The 17962-nt window shown below is 39.9% G+C and overlaps 2 protein-coding genes across 8 annotated transcripts in view; one reads left to right on the top strand and one right to left on the bottom strand.

Annotated features, from left to right (window-relative positions):
- Positions 1-3436, top strand: part of LOC110977258 (transient receptor potential cation channel subfamily M member 3-like) — a 66891-nt gene extending 63455 nt beyond the window's left edge. For all 7 annotated transcript variants that reach the window (XM_087137435.1, XM_022231218.2, XM_087137436.1 and 4 more), the window contains one exon: positions 255-3436. In XM_087137435.1, the coding sequence (XP_086993561.1) occupies positions 255-459 (205 nt within the window). In that variant the 3' untranslated portion in view covers positions 460-3436. The remainder of the gene's footprint in view (positions 1-254) is intronic.
- A 4491-nt stretch (positions 3437-7927) lies between these two features.
- The window catches only part of LOC110977286 (AT-rich interactive domain-containing protein 3A-like), a 59000-nt gene continuing 48965 nt past the window's right edge, over positions 7928-17962 (bottom strand). The window contains exons 6-7 of the mRNA XM_022231269.2: positions 17557-17775; positions 7928-8827 (exon numbers count right to left, since the gene is read on the bottom strand). Coding sequence (XP_022086961.1) covers positions 8670-8827; positions 17557-17775 — 377 coding nt within the window. The 3' untranslated portion in view covers positions 7928-8669. The remainder of the gene's footprint in view (positions 8828-17556; positions 17776-17962) is intronic.

Here is a 17962-nt window from a genome sequence, read left to right as displayed (position 1 = left end):
GTGCAGAGAAAGTCAAAGATACTATTTTTTCTTGTATTTATTTCAACACAAGTTGGTAATGTCAACAAATCAAATTTGTTCAAGTCAGATTTTGCAAGTCGTTTTTCTGAACGATTTAAACCAGAAACCTTGCCTTGAATGGGGAACAAAAATGCACTATGCAGGAATCAGCAAGGTTAAAAAGGGCCTTTTCAGTGCCTTTAATCTATGCAAGTACTAAAGTGTACCAATTCCTGTGCATTTCTCATTACAAGGGTGGACACATACTCAACTTTTCAAGAGGAACAGCAGCAGCGTGATTTCAAGTACAGTGAATCAATCAGGCGACTGACTGAGCGAGTTGACAACATGGAGAGATCTATAGAAAGCGTGATGCAACTCATGAGCAATGAGAAGGAACCAGATGACAAGAAGGGACTTGGTGGTAAAGTCACATCTATGTCTCCCATTGCAGTCTGAAAATAATGATTGGAAGCTCTCCTGGGTTGGAAGTCTACCCTCTGAGATAAACAGTGCCTTCTGTTGATGCAAAGCAACTGTTTGCTCTCACTGAAACCTCTTTCACCTTTCATTACCATCCTTGGACCATTTGTGCTGCCTCCATACAGAGTATCAACTGCAATTATCTAAAATCCTGAAATACCTTGTGTAACATTATTGCTGTCTTGCCTGCCAGGTTTTTTACTGCTAGTGGAAGGCAGCACAGATGTTAACAAATGTGATTGTGATGTCATCTGTAGTTACCTCAAGGAGCTAGAGTGATGAATGTCATCATCGGATAATCTGGACCATTATCCAAATCTCGGTTTCATTTCCCATTTTGGCTTCATTTCTGACTGCAGAGTAATTTGGAATCATTTATTAATTGAATCAAATGAAAATCTTCCAACTGTTGCCTGTAAATGTAATAAGGCAATTTGAAGTTGACTGAACACAAAGTGGGGCAGCACTGATCCCAGTATACTGTATATCTCAGGCTGCTGAGGGGACTTTAAATTCATGTAAGTGGGGTCTGATGCCAGGCTGTAGAAGCAGGTTGTAGTAAGAGAATGGTCATGACTTTATCACATGCACTAACCTGTAAAGAATCAGGGGAGAATTAGGCCCAGTGCTCCCCTCTCTGATCCTCATAAGTTTACACGTATTTGTCAGGCTGTTTGTAGACACACATATTCACCCCTTCCACTTAGTTCGTGTGCATGCACTAAAATTCAGAAAAGTCATGGTCACTTTCTATTGCATTTTAAAATGGCAATACCAGCTGGCAAACGACTATACCAAAACCCATCTGCGGAGATCTTTAGCATTGTGTAAAAGTTTGCTGAATTTACACCAGAGAAATATAATCAGGCTTCAGATTTCATTTTGTGATGTGCTTCTTGTTAATCATACGTGACATTTGGAAAAATGGGGGGAAATGTATTTGTGTACGTTACATTTCACAATGTAAAAAGGGTTATTTTAAACTCGAAAATTTGAATTGGTCTCCAGTTGTTTCACACAAGCTGCATATCTTGATAATTGAAAGAGTGTTTCAAAAAGGTTACCATGTTAATATATTTAAGCTGTTGCAAATTGCTCTTTGTTAGTTTGATCAATTTCAATTTTGGCTCTCTATCGACCGGTTGGCCATGATTTATGTGTGCACATTCATGCACATGTACTCCATCAACGCAGCTATACATATACATGCACTACTACATACAAATGATTCTCATGTAAGATATTCAATTTGCAATAACTTGACAATACTACCAATGTTTTTATCGGGTCTTAATACACATGGCACTTTATGTTGTATACTGGATAATCTGGAAAAGTTGTTTTAAAATGGGGAGACGATGGACATATTTTCTCTTAAATCTGATCATGTTTATTTTTTGTAAAAAATCACTTTTTCGGAAATCGTTTCAAATTTTGTGCAACTGGGTTCATATAATACAGTGGTTTAACGTCTAATCAATTTCTACTTTTCAGGCTATCTCTGTGAACTTTGTATTTCATAAATGTTCCGGGAAAATGCCAAAGTCATCACATTTCTGCTGACATGTTTCAGCTATTTTGCCATCAGTTCTTTTAGGGGTGGCTGTCATGCACCTGAGCATGAAAACACATATGCAGTGTTTACGTGTATCAAAGTGGTAACATCCTATCGGCCTTACACATTATGATTAGACTTCCAAAGCAGTGAGAGCTGGTGTATGTTTGTAAAAAAGCAAGATTGGACGTGTCAGTTTCTGTGTGAGAAACTCTTCCAAGGGAAATGTCCAACATTGTTACACGGGGGAATGCATGATTATTTTCATTACAGTAAAGATATTTCACAGACAGAGTGGTCTTTGTTACCTGGTATTTGCAAAGCAAATAAATAGCTGTTCAATCACCAAAAAAAGTTATATTCGATGGTAAATCAGTCATAAATTATTTGTAATGCAGTCAGTAATTACTAAATTAACCAAACAACAGTAAGTAAACATGGTAGCGTAATGGTAAAAGCATTATGCTTCTCAGATGCAGGTTTGGGTTCAAATCTGTGGACTGGTGGGTTTTTCTTCCCCGAAAAATCATGTTATCCCCAAATACTCTTTAAAGTCAAACTCCACATGAAATTGCAAGATATTTCCCTTCTGGAAGATTTTTTTCTTAATTCAGGAAAAAATCTGCAATTGCACTAGGTTTGAGTTCTATATTTAAATAGGAAATAACAATGACAATATAAGCATGGAAACAGATTGTAGTGATAAACTTTTAAGTCCACAAAAATGCAAAAGCAGTATCAGGGATTGGTTCCAGTTCAATATCCATTGCAGTTGAACTTGTGCATGTATATAATTAACCAGTTTTCTACAATCACAGGAATTTGTTGATAAGCTGTTGCAACTACATTTATCAGTATACTGTGAAAAATGGAATCTTTCTGACACTGAAAAAAGGTATGAAATTCAGAAATTAAGTATGATTTTAAAAAATTTACCAGGAACTGTAACATTTTCTCAATTAGTTGTAGAGGATGCATTTTTAGCATTATTTTTTTGATTAGATTAAATTACAGGCCTAATTCAAATAAACTCTACTCCTTCCTGAGATTTTTTTGAATTACTTTGGCCAGTCAAATCAGTATTACAATGAATGCATAAACCCATGGACAATGAATGAGCCAGTTCAGTATTCCAACAGTGTATGCCCCAGATAGAGTCATTCAAATGTAAATGACCTGAAATATTAAACTGGCTCATTCTCTTTCATGGGTTGCACAGAGTATGATTATATGGTAGAAACTGACTGAGGGATGCTCTGTATGTATGGGGAAGGGAAAATCAGCAGATGTGAAAGCACATTCATCAAAGTAAGGGAACCAAATACACACTAATCCAATGGTTTCCCTGAACTATTCCCACTATGCTAAAATAAATGCACATCTTGACCAGTAAGTGGAGTATTTTTGTGGCATTTTCATATTCGTCATTTGTGGTTCCCTGCTTTTCTTAGTCATAAAGTATCTGTTATAATATTCATGAAAGCATTACATTAAATTATGGAAGTTACTGGATCAGACACCATTCTTTTTCTCCCCAAAAGAGAAATTTCCACAAAGGTATACATGTACAGTGTATATTTCTAAATTTTACTCACTTTGAAAGGAGTTGAGGTAAAAGTTTTTGAGAAGTCCAGGAGTTCTAGTTAAGAACCACCAATTGAAAAGGTCTCATGTCCCCTGAGCAGCTAGCAATGGGGTCATCAAATAGGTATTGCCTAACTGCACTATATCACACTCATTTACAAAATACCATGTTGCACTCACATGATGCTGATTTCAAGTAAGAGCTTGTACTTTTGGCACTATGTGACAGTACACAGTTTAATATGGGGACTGAAAGACACATTAAGGATGGCTGTTCAGCATTCCAGCTCAACCAACAATGAAATCTACAACTTGTCCAGCTTTATTAGAAAGACAATGTTTATTGCAATATTCAATACTGAGGACAACACTTGCTTACAGCACAGAATGGGAAACAGATAGGTACATACCATACACAGAAGAAGATTTTACCCAAAGGTCACTAGTGTTGAGAGAGAAAATCCACAGACACAATTTGGCAATGGTAACAAGGATGCAAACACCTAAAGTTAGAGTACAGCTAATATTTTCACAACTAGAACCAACTGCACCTTGAAATACACTAGTTTGAAATCCTGTACCAAATAATGTGGACCTGCATTCTTTTTTCCTTTTGTTTGGTTTCTTTCCTTCTGCAAAAAAACCCTGTAACCAATGACTGCTGGTAGATTTCAAACAAATTTGACCCTTACAGTCATTCCAAAATGGAGGCACAAAAAGTTCAAATGATATAAGAATGACTTATCAAACCAACTGCGGAATAAAAGACTGGTTTATGGCTCACTGTCATTGTTTTTACGCTTGTCAGAGCACCATGCAAATTAACTCACTTGCATAGAGGCTGCAATGAGGCAGTAGTTGCGACAAAATCCTGCAATAATAGAATGTTTTTACCAAAGGCACCTTTTCCAATCAAAACCCATTTACTTTTCTTAATATACTTCTCTGCATGGCAATTTTTTTAACACCAATGATTGTCTCTGTACAGTATAAAATACACTCAAAACAAAGACAAAAATCAAAACAATTCAAAACTTAAAAAAAATTAAAAGAAGGTAAAATCAAAAACAAAAAAATAGATCAAAGATACTTGTATATTACAGGCTCTGTGATTCCCAACAGCCTCAAAAGCTAACCTACATAATATGCCCTTGGAAGGAAAATACAATATATAATGTACACTGAACTCAATAAAATATTTACATACATCAGAATGATACATTGGAATAAATAATTCTGTGTATCACTCAGAATCTAGATTATTTTACTCCACACCCTAGATCTGCAAGTAATAAATGATTACTTGCACAAAGATGATTCTGCCATCTTGGGTAATATTTTATCAAAAGACTAAAATATTTACTTAAAATAATAAAAATGTGACACCATATAGCTGCAATGATAGATCGACAGAAAAATATATTCAAACACTGAATACATAAAATATTTCTTGTATAAAAAGTCAATGAAAGAATTTTCCTTACAAAATACCCAGGATATATTGCTGGTTGGATATTTAGCCACTTGGCAAGGCATTAATTGTGTGAATATCTCATCGGAATGATACTCTGACATACTTCATGTCAAATATCAAAATATTTTGCTACATCTTACACCAGCAAAATGTTTGTCTTCTAAATTTCAAAAGCAGGGAGTGAAATACATGTACATGTACTTCAAGTAACAACTACGAGCAAGAAAATCTAAGCCAGTAATTTCCTTAAGGGATAAATGTATTTTATGCAACGTACAATTTCTATCATGACTGACAAGTATAGATCAGTTCTTTCTTGAATCTTCTTCCAATGTCCATCCATTATTTCAATTTCAAACATACCACATTCAAGAACGCCTGATGCATTATCAGCTTGAAAGCCTTGCACAGAATGTTTAGTAATGTTGGATGAAAATTAACTTTGCAAATGGAAAGCAAATTCATTGTCAAACAATTTTGCAGTAGGATTTTCAAGGTCTGGGATCTACGACACCCCTTGGAGTCTTGTTCAAGTAAATCTATCACTGGTAGTGATTATGTGCGTGGAAGTAAATGCATTTCATGGAAAGTCTGGATGATATGAAAGGAAACTGGGTTTGCCAGTGATAACACAAAAAGCAATCAATTTAAAATCTTGGATTTAAGTTAAAAGGCACATTGTTTCACAGTAGTTTCTAATTCATGTATTTTTTAATACTGCAGGTTTATAATAAAAACCACTGTGAATCACTAAGAGGCTATCACACTGAGTAAGTGTACAACAAGTGATTTTGACAACCAAGTCAAGCACTACTTTGATAAACAGTCATCAAGCCTCTGTAGTCAAATCTCAGTTAATATTTTACGGAACAGATTTTGTAAACAACATAAATATGAACAATTTTGAGATTAGTATACAATACTATGTAAGTAAAGATGATTGTCAAAATGCAGCAACAAAAAATTTTCAAATTAATTGAATGTCTTAATGAGTCACCAATAACATTTTATCAAATGATGCCTACATGTAATAACACTTATTTACCAATTTCATAATATTAAAATATTGTCAAGAAAATGTCAAAATGAAATACTTTGAAAAAGACTACCATTAAACTGATTTTGACCATATCCATAAATAACCAACATTTATCTTTATGATGTGAATGTCACAAACTGCTTCACTAGATCAAAGGCAAAATTACTCATTTCCTCCGCAAGGAAAAATTTCCAAAAGGAACAATTCTCAGATTTGTTTCATAAGATACTCAAATCAGTATTGCCAAATTTCATATTGCTGAGGCAACAGCATATCACTGAGGAGAAGCACTAGTCTACTTAAAAAGAAAACATTATTACCCAGATAAATGGTCACATTGGAATAAAAAGTTTCTGCAAAATTCATATCAGCACTTTAAAAATTATTATCTTTTACATAACAATGAGAACACTTTTTACTCTTCCAGGTTTGTAATTATCTGTTAACTTTAAAAATATATACAATGGGGAAAAACAGTTCTCCACTGATTATTTAACACCATAATATATCATGAAATAACATTGTTATAGTTTAATAGGGGTAATTCACAATACAGTGACCCACAAAAGGGTATGCCATGGAAAGGCCATTTATTTGCAATTCATTGTGGGAAATGATCAACAAATTCTACTCAGCAGCTGCTTGTGGAGAACTTGAATTATTCCAGATGTTTGTCGGGCAGGGAAGAAGATTTGTGAGTCTAGTTTGAGTGGCAATTTTTTTCTTCTTTCTTTGGAATGGAAAATCTCAAGCTATCAAAAATTTCAGTATGTCGTCTACTGACATACGCTGAAATGCATATGCTAAAATGCAAATTTTGGTAAGGCAGCCATGCTTTCACCAACTGTTAACTTGAAAAGTGGCCTCTCCCTGGCAGCCTCTTGGTGACGTATTGTACTGTGCATCACCCATATAGAATACCGAAGTTCTATGTCACGCTTACAGTTATGTGTGTAAACTGTGTGTAAAAGGCATTTGCGCAAGAACCAGTGCATGAACCAAAACACACACATGTACTCAATTTGTTTGCTCTACACTTCCAGGTTCAAGTAATGTCACACTTCAGTATTGTATTACCCAACAAAAATCAGTCTCACTTTGTTACTCTTTCTCATTTAATACTACACAAAGAGAGATTTTCCTTCAGAGACCCAGCCTGAAAGCCAGACACTTCAGATAAATCACAGCCACAGAACTCAAAGACGTACAAGTTTCCAAGAGACCCTTAAGACTTCTTTTATTTTTACAATATTATATTGGTTGGGTACTGTGGCATTTGTCACAGATTTCTAACCACAGATTTTGCTTTCACCATTTACATGGTGCACCATGTCTATCCTTCAAGTCACTTGAGATCTTATCACACATAGTAATTATAGTAAATGGCATTCAGAATAAATGCAGTGGTTGTTATGTGCAAGATATTCAGTCAATTCTGCACACTTGACCCTGAAAGGACCATTTTGATATGGCTTGGCCTGTAACAGAGGTAAGGGAATTCAAACCCCCCCCCACACACACACACACCTACACAAAATTCAGTAACAGAGTAATTTGAAATTAGGTATGCTTGTAAGGTATAAGGACTGCAATAGATGTCAATACATTTTGTCAGGTTCACCATGAAGTGACGTATCGTGCATAGTTGCCACACCACAGAGTGACGTATCGTCTGTACAAAGGCTATGGACAGTACCGGTAAGTCACTTCATTATGCACCAAACTATCCTACATGTCACTTTGTGGTGAACCCGACAAAATGTATTGACATCTATTGCAGTCCTTATACCTTACAAGCATACCTAATTTCAAGTTACTCTGTTACTGAATTTTGTGTAGGTTTGTGTGTGTGTGAACCCGACAATTTAGTTCAATTGACCATCATTTTAAAAATTTCCTTGTTAACATTTCTAAAGCCAGTCTGTTAACATACTCTTTTTATTTTGTATTACCAACGAAGACAAAAACTTGTTACTTTAAAAGGCAAATTTCATGATGCATGAGAACAGCAGCTTTGAACTGCATAAACTGGTGAGAAAAACATGGAGGTTAGTAAACTTTCATACAAAAATGTGCGGCATTAGCATCACTAAAAGAGTATCAATGAAAAAGTTGATTGAGTTAATTTTTCCCTGCTCTTAAAGGATTAAACCTTGCTCAGTGGCACCTATGTTTCTGGGAATGCTTGCAAACTAGATGATTAAAACAGGAACGATCAAACATCCATGCAGCATGTTGTAGGGTCTTAGAAGTTTGGCCCTGAAGATCTGAAGACACAAAATGTACACAACCCCTAAATTGCTATGGTAATGGGAGTGAGATGTCTAGAGGACAGCCACACATCTCTGGGACATGTATGATCTTTACAATCCCCTATACAATGTTATGCATGTATATACAAACCATATGGCAGTAGACCGACTCCATTCAGAGAACTTAACTATACATGGATCTGCTACTGCAGAGCTAAGTGTATAAAAATGAAAGACTTGGTCGATCATACATGGTCAGATCACGTGATGCGAGGGGGTACCTCAGGAGGATGACCCTGTTGCCCTGTTGGTAAGGACATGAAGAGGGGTGCCTCGGGGGTATAGGACCCCTTGGTAGAGCACCCCGTTAAGCTCAATGCTGACGATAAGGGAATTATCTCCACGGAGCTCAAATAGGGGGAGACCTGTGTCACGCTGAGCTGCAGAGGACAAAAACACAGGAAACTTTCAACAAAATAGTCTCAGTTTATTTCTTATGTTGCCTTCTTCAAAGTATCCATGGCATTAAAAATGAATACAAAGGCTTTGTGGGCTCCATACTGATGGTGGGACAAGCTGGATAATTCCAAATCTACACTCCAAGACAAAGTTGTGGAGCAAAATTTACTACAACTCCTGGTTTGGGCATACGGGTAAGTAAGGGCACCATAGTATACATCTTCAACCTCTGCAATCTAATTCCAATATCCATACATAGGAATAACTAAGAAAAGTATTCACACTATCCAGTATTGTGCAAGGGAATTGCTGTAAAGCCTGGTTTCCATAGGGTTGTTTGTAATGCAGATGGTCAGTAAGAAGGGAGGGTGCAGACACAAATGGAAAAGATGGTGCATAACATCATCATTCCACCCCATCTGGCATCTGAAACTAAGTGATTTTTTGCAGAAAATACTGTACCCTTTTAGATTGAGTGTACCTCCTTGTGATGCCAAACCCATACTCCAGTTTCATGCATTTCATTGATGGTCAACTATTTAGTTGACCAAACGGGTGTAATTTTTTTAAGAAGAAAATGGCCAAAATTTGCGGGCCTAAGTGAGAGGGACATTGTTGCACGCTGGTCATGCCAGCATGCCAATCGCTGGCAGGCTGGTTTGCATTGTTGGTGACACCTCTGTTTGGCACATTTCCATACGTTCGCGTAGCAGTGTGCGTCTTGATTACGTTGCTCTCTGCATTCCTTCCATTAACATGTCAACACCCACCCCTGCAACTCTGATAGAAAATCACCGTCAGTTTGCATACATGAATCTTCTGATCTTGACCCAAATTTCACCAATAATATGAAATGGGAATCTTTGATGTTTATGTCTTCTTGTATTAAGTCCCATAGTCATAATCATATTCTTTGTGGGACCCATAACCATGCACAAGGTGGTTGTGCAGCACGTTGCTCCTTTGATGGAGCAGGGCCATACTGTGTTATACACAAGAACATCAGGAAGCTGAGTAGTCTGAGCCGAGTGCAGTCACTGCCTGATAAAACAAATGCAATCATCTTTAGAACCATCTAAAGTATAATTTGGATGGATGGGAAAGTTTTTTATTCCTGAAAAATTAAGTTTAAGACTGGATAACCCCAAAGGCAAAAGTAATTTTTTCTCTAATACAGCTGAAGCTCCCACAGTATTTGGTTTTCCAAATATCCATTTCACAAATCAAAACCAGACAGAGCAGTCAAAATCAGATTAATCAATAAAGTCCCACCATTACACTACAGGGCCTGCACAAATACAAGCCGACTTCCTCATGGTGCTGCATATATCCTATGGGTTTTGGCACTGCTGGTGAATGATATCACAACTTTATTATCATGATACGTTACTGTCTAAAAAAGATTTGAATGGTTTACTTTTTGAGAACATACTGAATGAATACCAGGATATCATCACCAATATCATTTTTATAAAACTATAGCATTTGAAAAGAAACTGACGATACTTTGTTTGCTTTTCCCCATTTTGCAGCAATATGTAATATAAGTGAGGCTTCAAAACCTTGGGCTGAATGCCAAACAAGCCTGAACCAGATCATGTGCGAAGCAAACAACAATTTTGCTGGTGCCATTATCCTATGTGTATGTTCCAACAACGGGTGAACCAGTGATTTTCCAAAACAGTAAATGCATGCCGAGACTCCAACTTAGCCACGTACATGGACATGTTCATATGTGACCTGTCACCACAAAATGAGCTGACTGTTGGAATTTTCAGAAATTGAGATATTCATATTTTTGAATTCAGCAGAAAAAGAGCCTTTCAATGGCATGTGCAAGGAACACTTGAGAAAAAAGTGTCAGGTGACAATATGCATTGTTCTGGTAGCTTTGCATCTTTGTTTCTCAACATTGTTTCAACATTTTTGACCAGGTACAATAACGCTATCGTCAAAATTGCTATTAAAAATGAAATTTTTAAATATGATTCCACACAAAATTTTAAATTAAAAAGGAGGCAGTTTACTCTTTCCAAATATTACAAAATGCAAAAAAAAAATTTACCTCTAATTCAATATCTGACTATCTGAACCGTCAAAATAGGAAAGAGCGGAATGTGACTTTACACTCATTTTGTCGTGATGGGTCACATACTAGTAGGTACTTTCAGGCATACTTACGTGTTCCAGAAATGTTTTGTGCGTATCTTATACTGGTAGCTGAATCGAGAACTGAGAAATCCATTTATCGTGATCACGATACTTTTTTCGATAACTACCCAAGTTTAATAAGTAAAATATCCGAGCCCTGATAACTGACAGTTTCCATGTGGTTCACAGTGCTGATGCTTCAGGTATTGAATAGTGATGGGTTTTCAAGGAAATTAGAATTATTTGCAGACATTTTTATCAGGTTACGCAAGGATCAAAATCCTCCCCCACAGAAATGTGGGTGAGGTTTGCTAAGGAATCAAACAGTCGCTAAATATGTAAATTCCTTTGCGTCTGATTCAATTGGCTAAAACTTCTGATCAACTGTAGTACGCCCTCTAGTCCCATGAAACATAGCGGAATGGCCGCCATGTTCATCCCTCTTTTCTGGTATTCAAACCATCCAAGCCAACAGTGGGGAAGGATGGGAGGGAGCCGGGTATTCAATAGTAGACCTCACCCACATTTCCATGGGGAGGAGTCTTCTGGTTTCAGCCTACCCCAAACAGTCGCTAAATATGCAGAGTAGACCGAGCCCTTGGAGGGGGGTGCGGCGAGGACATAATGAGAATGCCAAAGGAGTATGAACTTGTCCAAACTTTATTGCTGACTCACTAAATAATGGAGTTGTTATGTTGCTCCAGTGTTGGGCCACTTTGATTAGGAACCCTTCGGCATCGATGTAGCCGATGTTAGGACCGCTCTGCCATGCGCAGAGTCCTTTTGTACAACATCGGTGAGGTAGCATGTGGTGGAAGTAGATGGGGTCTGCCAGCAGGCTGCCTTGCATGTTTCCTCCATCGGTGCGCCCCTGAAGTAAGCCCATGATGTGGAAACTGCTCGGATACCATGAGCCCTGATGAGGCGAAGTGTCCACAGAGTTCTGCCAATCTGGGTTGGCAAACTTGATAACTAAAACTGCCCATCTGGCTATAGTGTCTCTGGTTGCAGCTCGGTGAGGTTTCACTGTGGTGATGAAAAGCTGCGAAGTTGTACCCCTGAAGTTTCTGGTTTTGGTTAAGTACCATTTAAGAGTCCGCACTGGGCACCATGGTTTGTCGTCGGGAGTGCCAGTGTTTTTGGTAATGTTTGGTACAAAAATATCAGGAGGATGGAAGGAAACTGACTGGTTTTTGGTGAGAAAAGCAAGTGTTGGGATAAGATGAACACCATAGGGTTTCCATCGGATGTGGCCATCTGAGATGGACAATGCCCTCAGTTCACTGTGAGGTAGTAACTGCCAGCAGGAATGCCAGTTTCACCAATAAGTTGATCAACGATGCGTCGCTGAGAGGCTCAAAGGGAGGATCAACAAGCAGTTGGAGGACAGCTGACAAGTCCCATGAAGGAATTAGTCTTTTAGTTGGGGAACGCTCAAGAAAAATCCCCCGGAGTAGATGTTTAAGAGCAGTATTGTTGGACACAGTCGAACCATCTGGTAAGCCATCATGTATGGCCGCAATGGCTGACCGTTAATTACAGATAGTTGAAACCTGAAGATCTGATTTGAACAGGTGCATGAATCAAAAGTCAGCTATAGAGGTCACAGAAACTTCAGTCAGAGAAAGACCTCGCTCTGAACACCACAAAGTAAAATATCATAATCTGGAGTCACAAATGCTGTGTGTGGACTGGCGTTGACTCTTCAAGGCCATTTTGGCAGCTTCATCAGAAAGTCCTGCTGATCTGAAGGACTGTTTGACAACAGCCAACAGGTCAGGTGTAGTGACGTCGGATGAGGGTGAAGCACGCCTGACTTCGGTTGATATAGCAGACCCGGTCTGTGAGGAAGGATCACTAGTACACAGATGAGAAGTCAGGTCAGATGCAGGAACCACGGCTGGCGTGGCCAGAAGGGGGCAATGAGAAGGACGGGGCAGCATTCCCTTTCGATCTTGGAGAGAACTGCTGGTATTAGGGATATTAGAGGGAAAGCGTAGGCCAACATCCCTTCCCAAGTGCTTTGAAGAGCATTCGTTACCCAGGGTTGCAGGTGGTAAAACCTGGTGCAGAACACTCTGCTGAGGCGAAAAGATCGATGTTCATTTTTTCTACTTCGGTGAAGATCTGTTTGACTACACTGGTGTGCAGAGTCCACTCCGAGGGACGTACCTTTCCCCGAGAGAGAGAGCATCTGCTATGGAGTTGTCAACACCAGGAATGTGAGTCACCTGGAGGTCAATGTCATAATCCTGGGTCCGAAGGAATATCTGTCTCATCAGGAGGCACAGGCAGGGTGAATGTGTGCATCCCTAGCGATTGATGTATGACACCACTGTGGAGTTGTCCGAGTGGATGAGGACTTATTTGCCTATGATGCTTGGGCAGAAAGCCTTCAGTGCATTGAATACGGCCTGAAGTTCCAGTATATTGATGTGACTCACTTGGAGCTGAAGGTCCCATAAACCCTAAACTGCAATAGAAAGGCTCCCTAGCCCAGATGAGAAGTGTCCAAGGTTATAGCTATTTCGGGGTTCACTTTAGGGAAGGGAACTCCGAGAGAGAGGTGCTCCTTCCCTAACTGCCACTATAGATGGGGGCAGATGAAATATTATATGAGGACCTGGAGATTGATTGAGTCCCATTTTGGCCTGTAAAGCGCTAAGAGATGAAGTTGCAGTGGGCGCATGTACAGCCTGCAGAGGGGAATGAGATCCACCATGCTGGCCATCAAGCCAAGGAGACGGGGCCAGGCGCGGGCCAGAGCAGACTGCTCGGTAGAGAAGACTTTCACGTGGTCAAGAAGATTGCTGATGCGTTCGGTCATCAGTGAGATTATGCCTTGTTGAAGGTCGATAGATGCCCCTAGATACATTGGGTAATGCGTTGGGGTGAGATTTGACTTCCCGTGATTGATGATGAAGCCCAGTCAATTGTGATGACACAAGTAAGGCGGGTAGAAACCTCTGCTTTGTTGAACGATCTGCCGATGATCAGCCAGTCGTCCACGTACTGGAACAGCATGATGTCCCACTTTCGAAGGTGAGCGGCGACTATCTTTGCAACCCTTGAGAACACTCACGGTGAGGTGGAGAGGCCGAAAGGGAGAGCCGTGAATTCGAAGAGGTTTCTGTTGTAGGTATTCGTAGCTTCGTGGGTGAAACGGAATGTGAAGGTAGGCATCCTTCAAGTCTATGGAAGAGGCCCAGCACGGTACCTGTAAAGATTAGGTGACTGTCCAAAGGGTCTCCATGCGGAATTTCTTCAGGCGGATAAAGCGGTGCAGAGGTTCGAGGTTGATAATAAATTGCCAGGTGTTGAGTTCCTTCTTTGGAATGAGGAAGAACATTGAAATGAAGCCCTTGTTCGCTTGAGATTTGGGAACTGGGTGGATAGCATGTTTCTGAAGGAGAGAGTCTATCTCAGACTCCAGTGCCTGTCGTTTGATTTGTCAATAGGAACTGAAGTCGGACAGAGGATAGGTACGGACGTGAATTCAAGGGCGTATTCGTAAAGAATGGTCAACGAGAGTTGAAGTCCCCCGCCAACGGGTCTGAGATCGGCAGGTGGAGGCAAATCTGAATAGTCTGCGACGCCTACCCCCAGGAGGTCAGGGGTAGCGTGGCTCATTGGTTCTTCCTTTGAAGCTCCTCTGGGGTGGCTTGGTAAATCAAGAGGAGGATGGAAGGCCATGATTCGTCTGGTAACTGGGTTGACAAAAAGGGTGAAAGGAACCATAACTGCCCTGACGTGGAGGTCTGAAGGTTCGAGCTTGGCAATCATCAGGACGGGATTGGCGAGGTGCAGCCGGAGTAGCTAGCGTTGGTGGCGTGGGGCCGCTCCGACGCATAGACTTGTGAGCCATGGCGATGTTAGGTGTTGCCCTCAGCAGCTTGTTGTCGGCCTGCGTCACCCGTTTGGAATGCAGGGGAACTGGGATGCAGAAGTGTTGCGCCTAGAACCAGCAAGCAGGGGAAAAATTCACCACGGAGTGCAGTGCCACTCTGCATTATCGTTGACTACGATGCTTCTGTGTTACATTGAATAACTGAGCATATGGATATCGCACGCACTGCAGCACTGCATTGCCAGCCGGGATTAGCCGCGGGATCACAAGTTTAGCAAGATGCCACTCAATCCTCCGCAGACCGACTCCTGTCGGTCTATAGAGGTCACGGAATTCCCAACACTCACACTTCCCCATGAATCCCAACAAACCCACAGTCGCCTCATTGACGCTACAAATATGCCAAGGAAAAAGGGGGACTGCAGTATTAGATCGCTTGCACCGCCTCACGGGACTCCCAACAACCCCAGGGTCACCCCGTTGACCCTATGTATCGCTTGGTAGTAATCACGTAGAGTCAACAATCTATAAAATGCACACACATGAGAAGAGAAAATATACCACCAAAACAAGAAAATATACACATTAACTCAGAAATATAGAATGTACTTTTATTACAATACGTTACGGTTTGATTAGAATATCACAAAGGTGTGGAGCGAAACGGAAAGTTGATAAACTCTAAAATGTCAAAAAGACACGTCTGTTTAGAATCATCCAAGGAAAAGAAGGACGAACATGGCGGTCATTCTGCTATGCATCATGGGACTAGAGGGTGCACTATGGTTCATCAGAAGTTTTAGCGAATTGAATCAGATGCAAAGGAATTTACATATTTAGCAACTGTTTAGGGTAGGTTGAAAGAAGACCAAACAATCTGTTCCAGCTTGAAACAGGAAGAAAGTATTTCCCCGAGCCATTTATAAGTATTTATCAGTGTTGGAGTACTCTTACTCGTACTCAAGTATAACTCGAGTACGCCAGAGTACTCAGCCCATACTCAATTATCAGTACTCAAAAATTAATTGTATTTGGCCCATACTTGATTCTTTGTACTCAGATTTTGGGTACACTTAACCCTCAGGTACTCAGTACTCGACCCTTGTACTCAAGAAAAAAAATTCACTTTTTTATCAATAGCGGTGTTGAGCGGAGATTTCAAAGCTCAACCTTGAACATAACACAATGCGAAACAGTACTTTCACTCTGTAGTCTTTAACACGCACAAACTGCTTACTGTGTCCTGGGTACAAGGAGCCTTTCTGCTAGTCTAGTTTCTGCCTCCCCAGCTTTTGCTATAGGAAATTGTAGCGCTGATATGAGCCGAGTTCATTCTCCGTGAGAGTTGCATTATTTGCCACTGTGAACACACATGGATTGACACTGACAGAGGTTTTGTTTCACTTTTGTGTAGCTTTTTCATAGTTGAATTCGTCTGTGATTTCAGATATGCGAGTTTTGTCCTAACCTATTGCACTTTACTTTTTCTCTTTGCAATTCTTAGACACAGGCTGTCAAGTTATCCATGATTTTTTTTTCCCATTTTAATGAAAACACTCAGTGAACACAAAACGACAGAGAATTCATTGATGTGTCAATATGTAAACATTTTTGCACACATAAAAGTTGAAAGTGTAAATTACTTGGTAAAGGTGATTGTTGTATGTTTATGGTGTGTTTGTTCAAGTAATATACATACATGTATGTGTTTTTGGTATTGTAAATGTACATGTTGGGTACTCAGACTCGACCCAGTACTCAGCTCTGAATGCGCTCATTCTCAATGCTTTGGACTCAGACTTGTCACCAGAGTAGTTGTACTTGGTCCAAGACTTGGCACCTAATGTATTCAGAGTACTCTGTACTCGGATATGAGGACTAACTCCATCATTGGTATTTAATGCATTTACACGCACAGTATCTTGCAAGTTTTTAAATCATGCACAATTTGTGGATGATTTTTATTGTCATATGATTGATATTGGTTGAAAAAAAATTGACTGCGAAAAAAAATCAGCACCACCAGCACAAGTTCCACACTGTCAGGCAAAGATTACGCTTTTTAAGTGCACATTCCACACCATACCTGTTCAAAGCATCCCATGCTCAATGGGTGGGTTCAAGTAGCTTCCACCAATCAACTTGGATTTAACCTCATCCACACAGTCTCATTTGTTGAGCAAAATACATGCATGGCTATCCCAGGTCACGTTTGCCTGGTGGACGCTACTCACCCACAATGAGTCCACTCAATGGGTTACATGACCTCCAGAAATGGACATACATATACCAGAACTACCATTGCATGATGAAACATACCCAGACATTTGGTATATACATACATGTAGTTAAATTTATAACCAATCCCGTGGTGGGCACCAGTGCTGACTGAACTTTTCCTGACTAAAAGCACCTAATGCATCAGATTATTTGACATTGACAGTAAACTCTTACAAGGTCCCTCCATGTATATTGACACTAAAGGTCACCTGACAGGTATCAACTACATTGTAACCGGCTACCTCATGATGACCAAGATGACCAACCAAGATGATGCCCCTGTTTTCAGAAACAGCTCTGACTGACTGCTACATGTATATACATGTATGCGGTTTGAATGAAATTTAAATGCACATGTATTGAAGACATTCAGAGTAGACTGGTGGTAAATGTAAGGTGCCCAGGCCAATTACAGTATCCATGGAATCTTACCGTGATTACTTGTGACTTTGATATGTGCAGCAGGAGGCACCATCTGGTGCTGCTGTTGCTGCAGCAGGTAGCGATGGTGCTGCTCATCAGTCAACAGAGGGCGCTTTGGTGGTGGTGTGAGTGGCTCCTCATAGAGGGCATGCTTCATAGGGTGTTTAGCCATCCGTGGCTGCATAAATGATCTGGAGAATGGAAAATCCCTGGCGTCACGTTCTTCTTCTGTTGGAGACATGAAGACAGAAATACGTCACGTTCACAGATCTTGACCATTTTTTAAATTTTCCATGGTGCAAGAGGAGCAGTTTTAAAAAAATCAAATTTAGTTTCCTTTCTGGCTGTGTCAACTTTAAATTGAGGGGATTTTTAAAAATTTCCTCCATTTTTCTCCTATACTTAAAAAATCCAA

This window comes from Acanthaster planci, linkage group LG05, assembly GCF_054643075.1.
Source record: "Acanthaster planci isolate LZ-2023a linkage group LG05, COTS_SCS, whole genome shotgun sequence".
Classification (NCBI taxonomy): Eukaryota; Metazoa; Echinodermata; class Asteroidea; order Valvatida; family Acanthasteridae; genus Acanthaster; species Acanthaster planci.
Note: the sequence above shows the minus strand (reverse complement) of the source record. Positions and strands in the feature narration are given on the sequence as shown.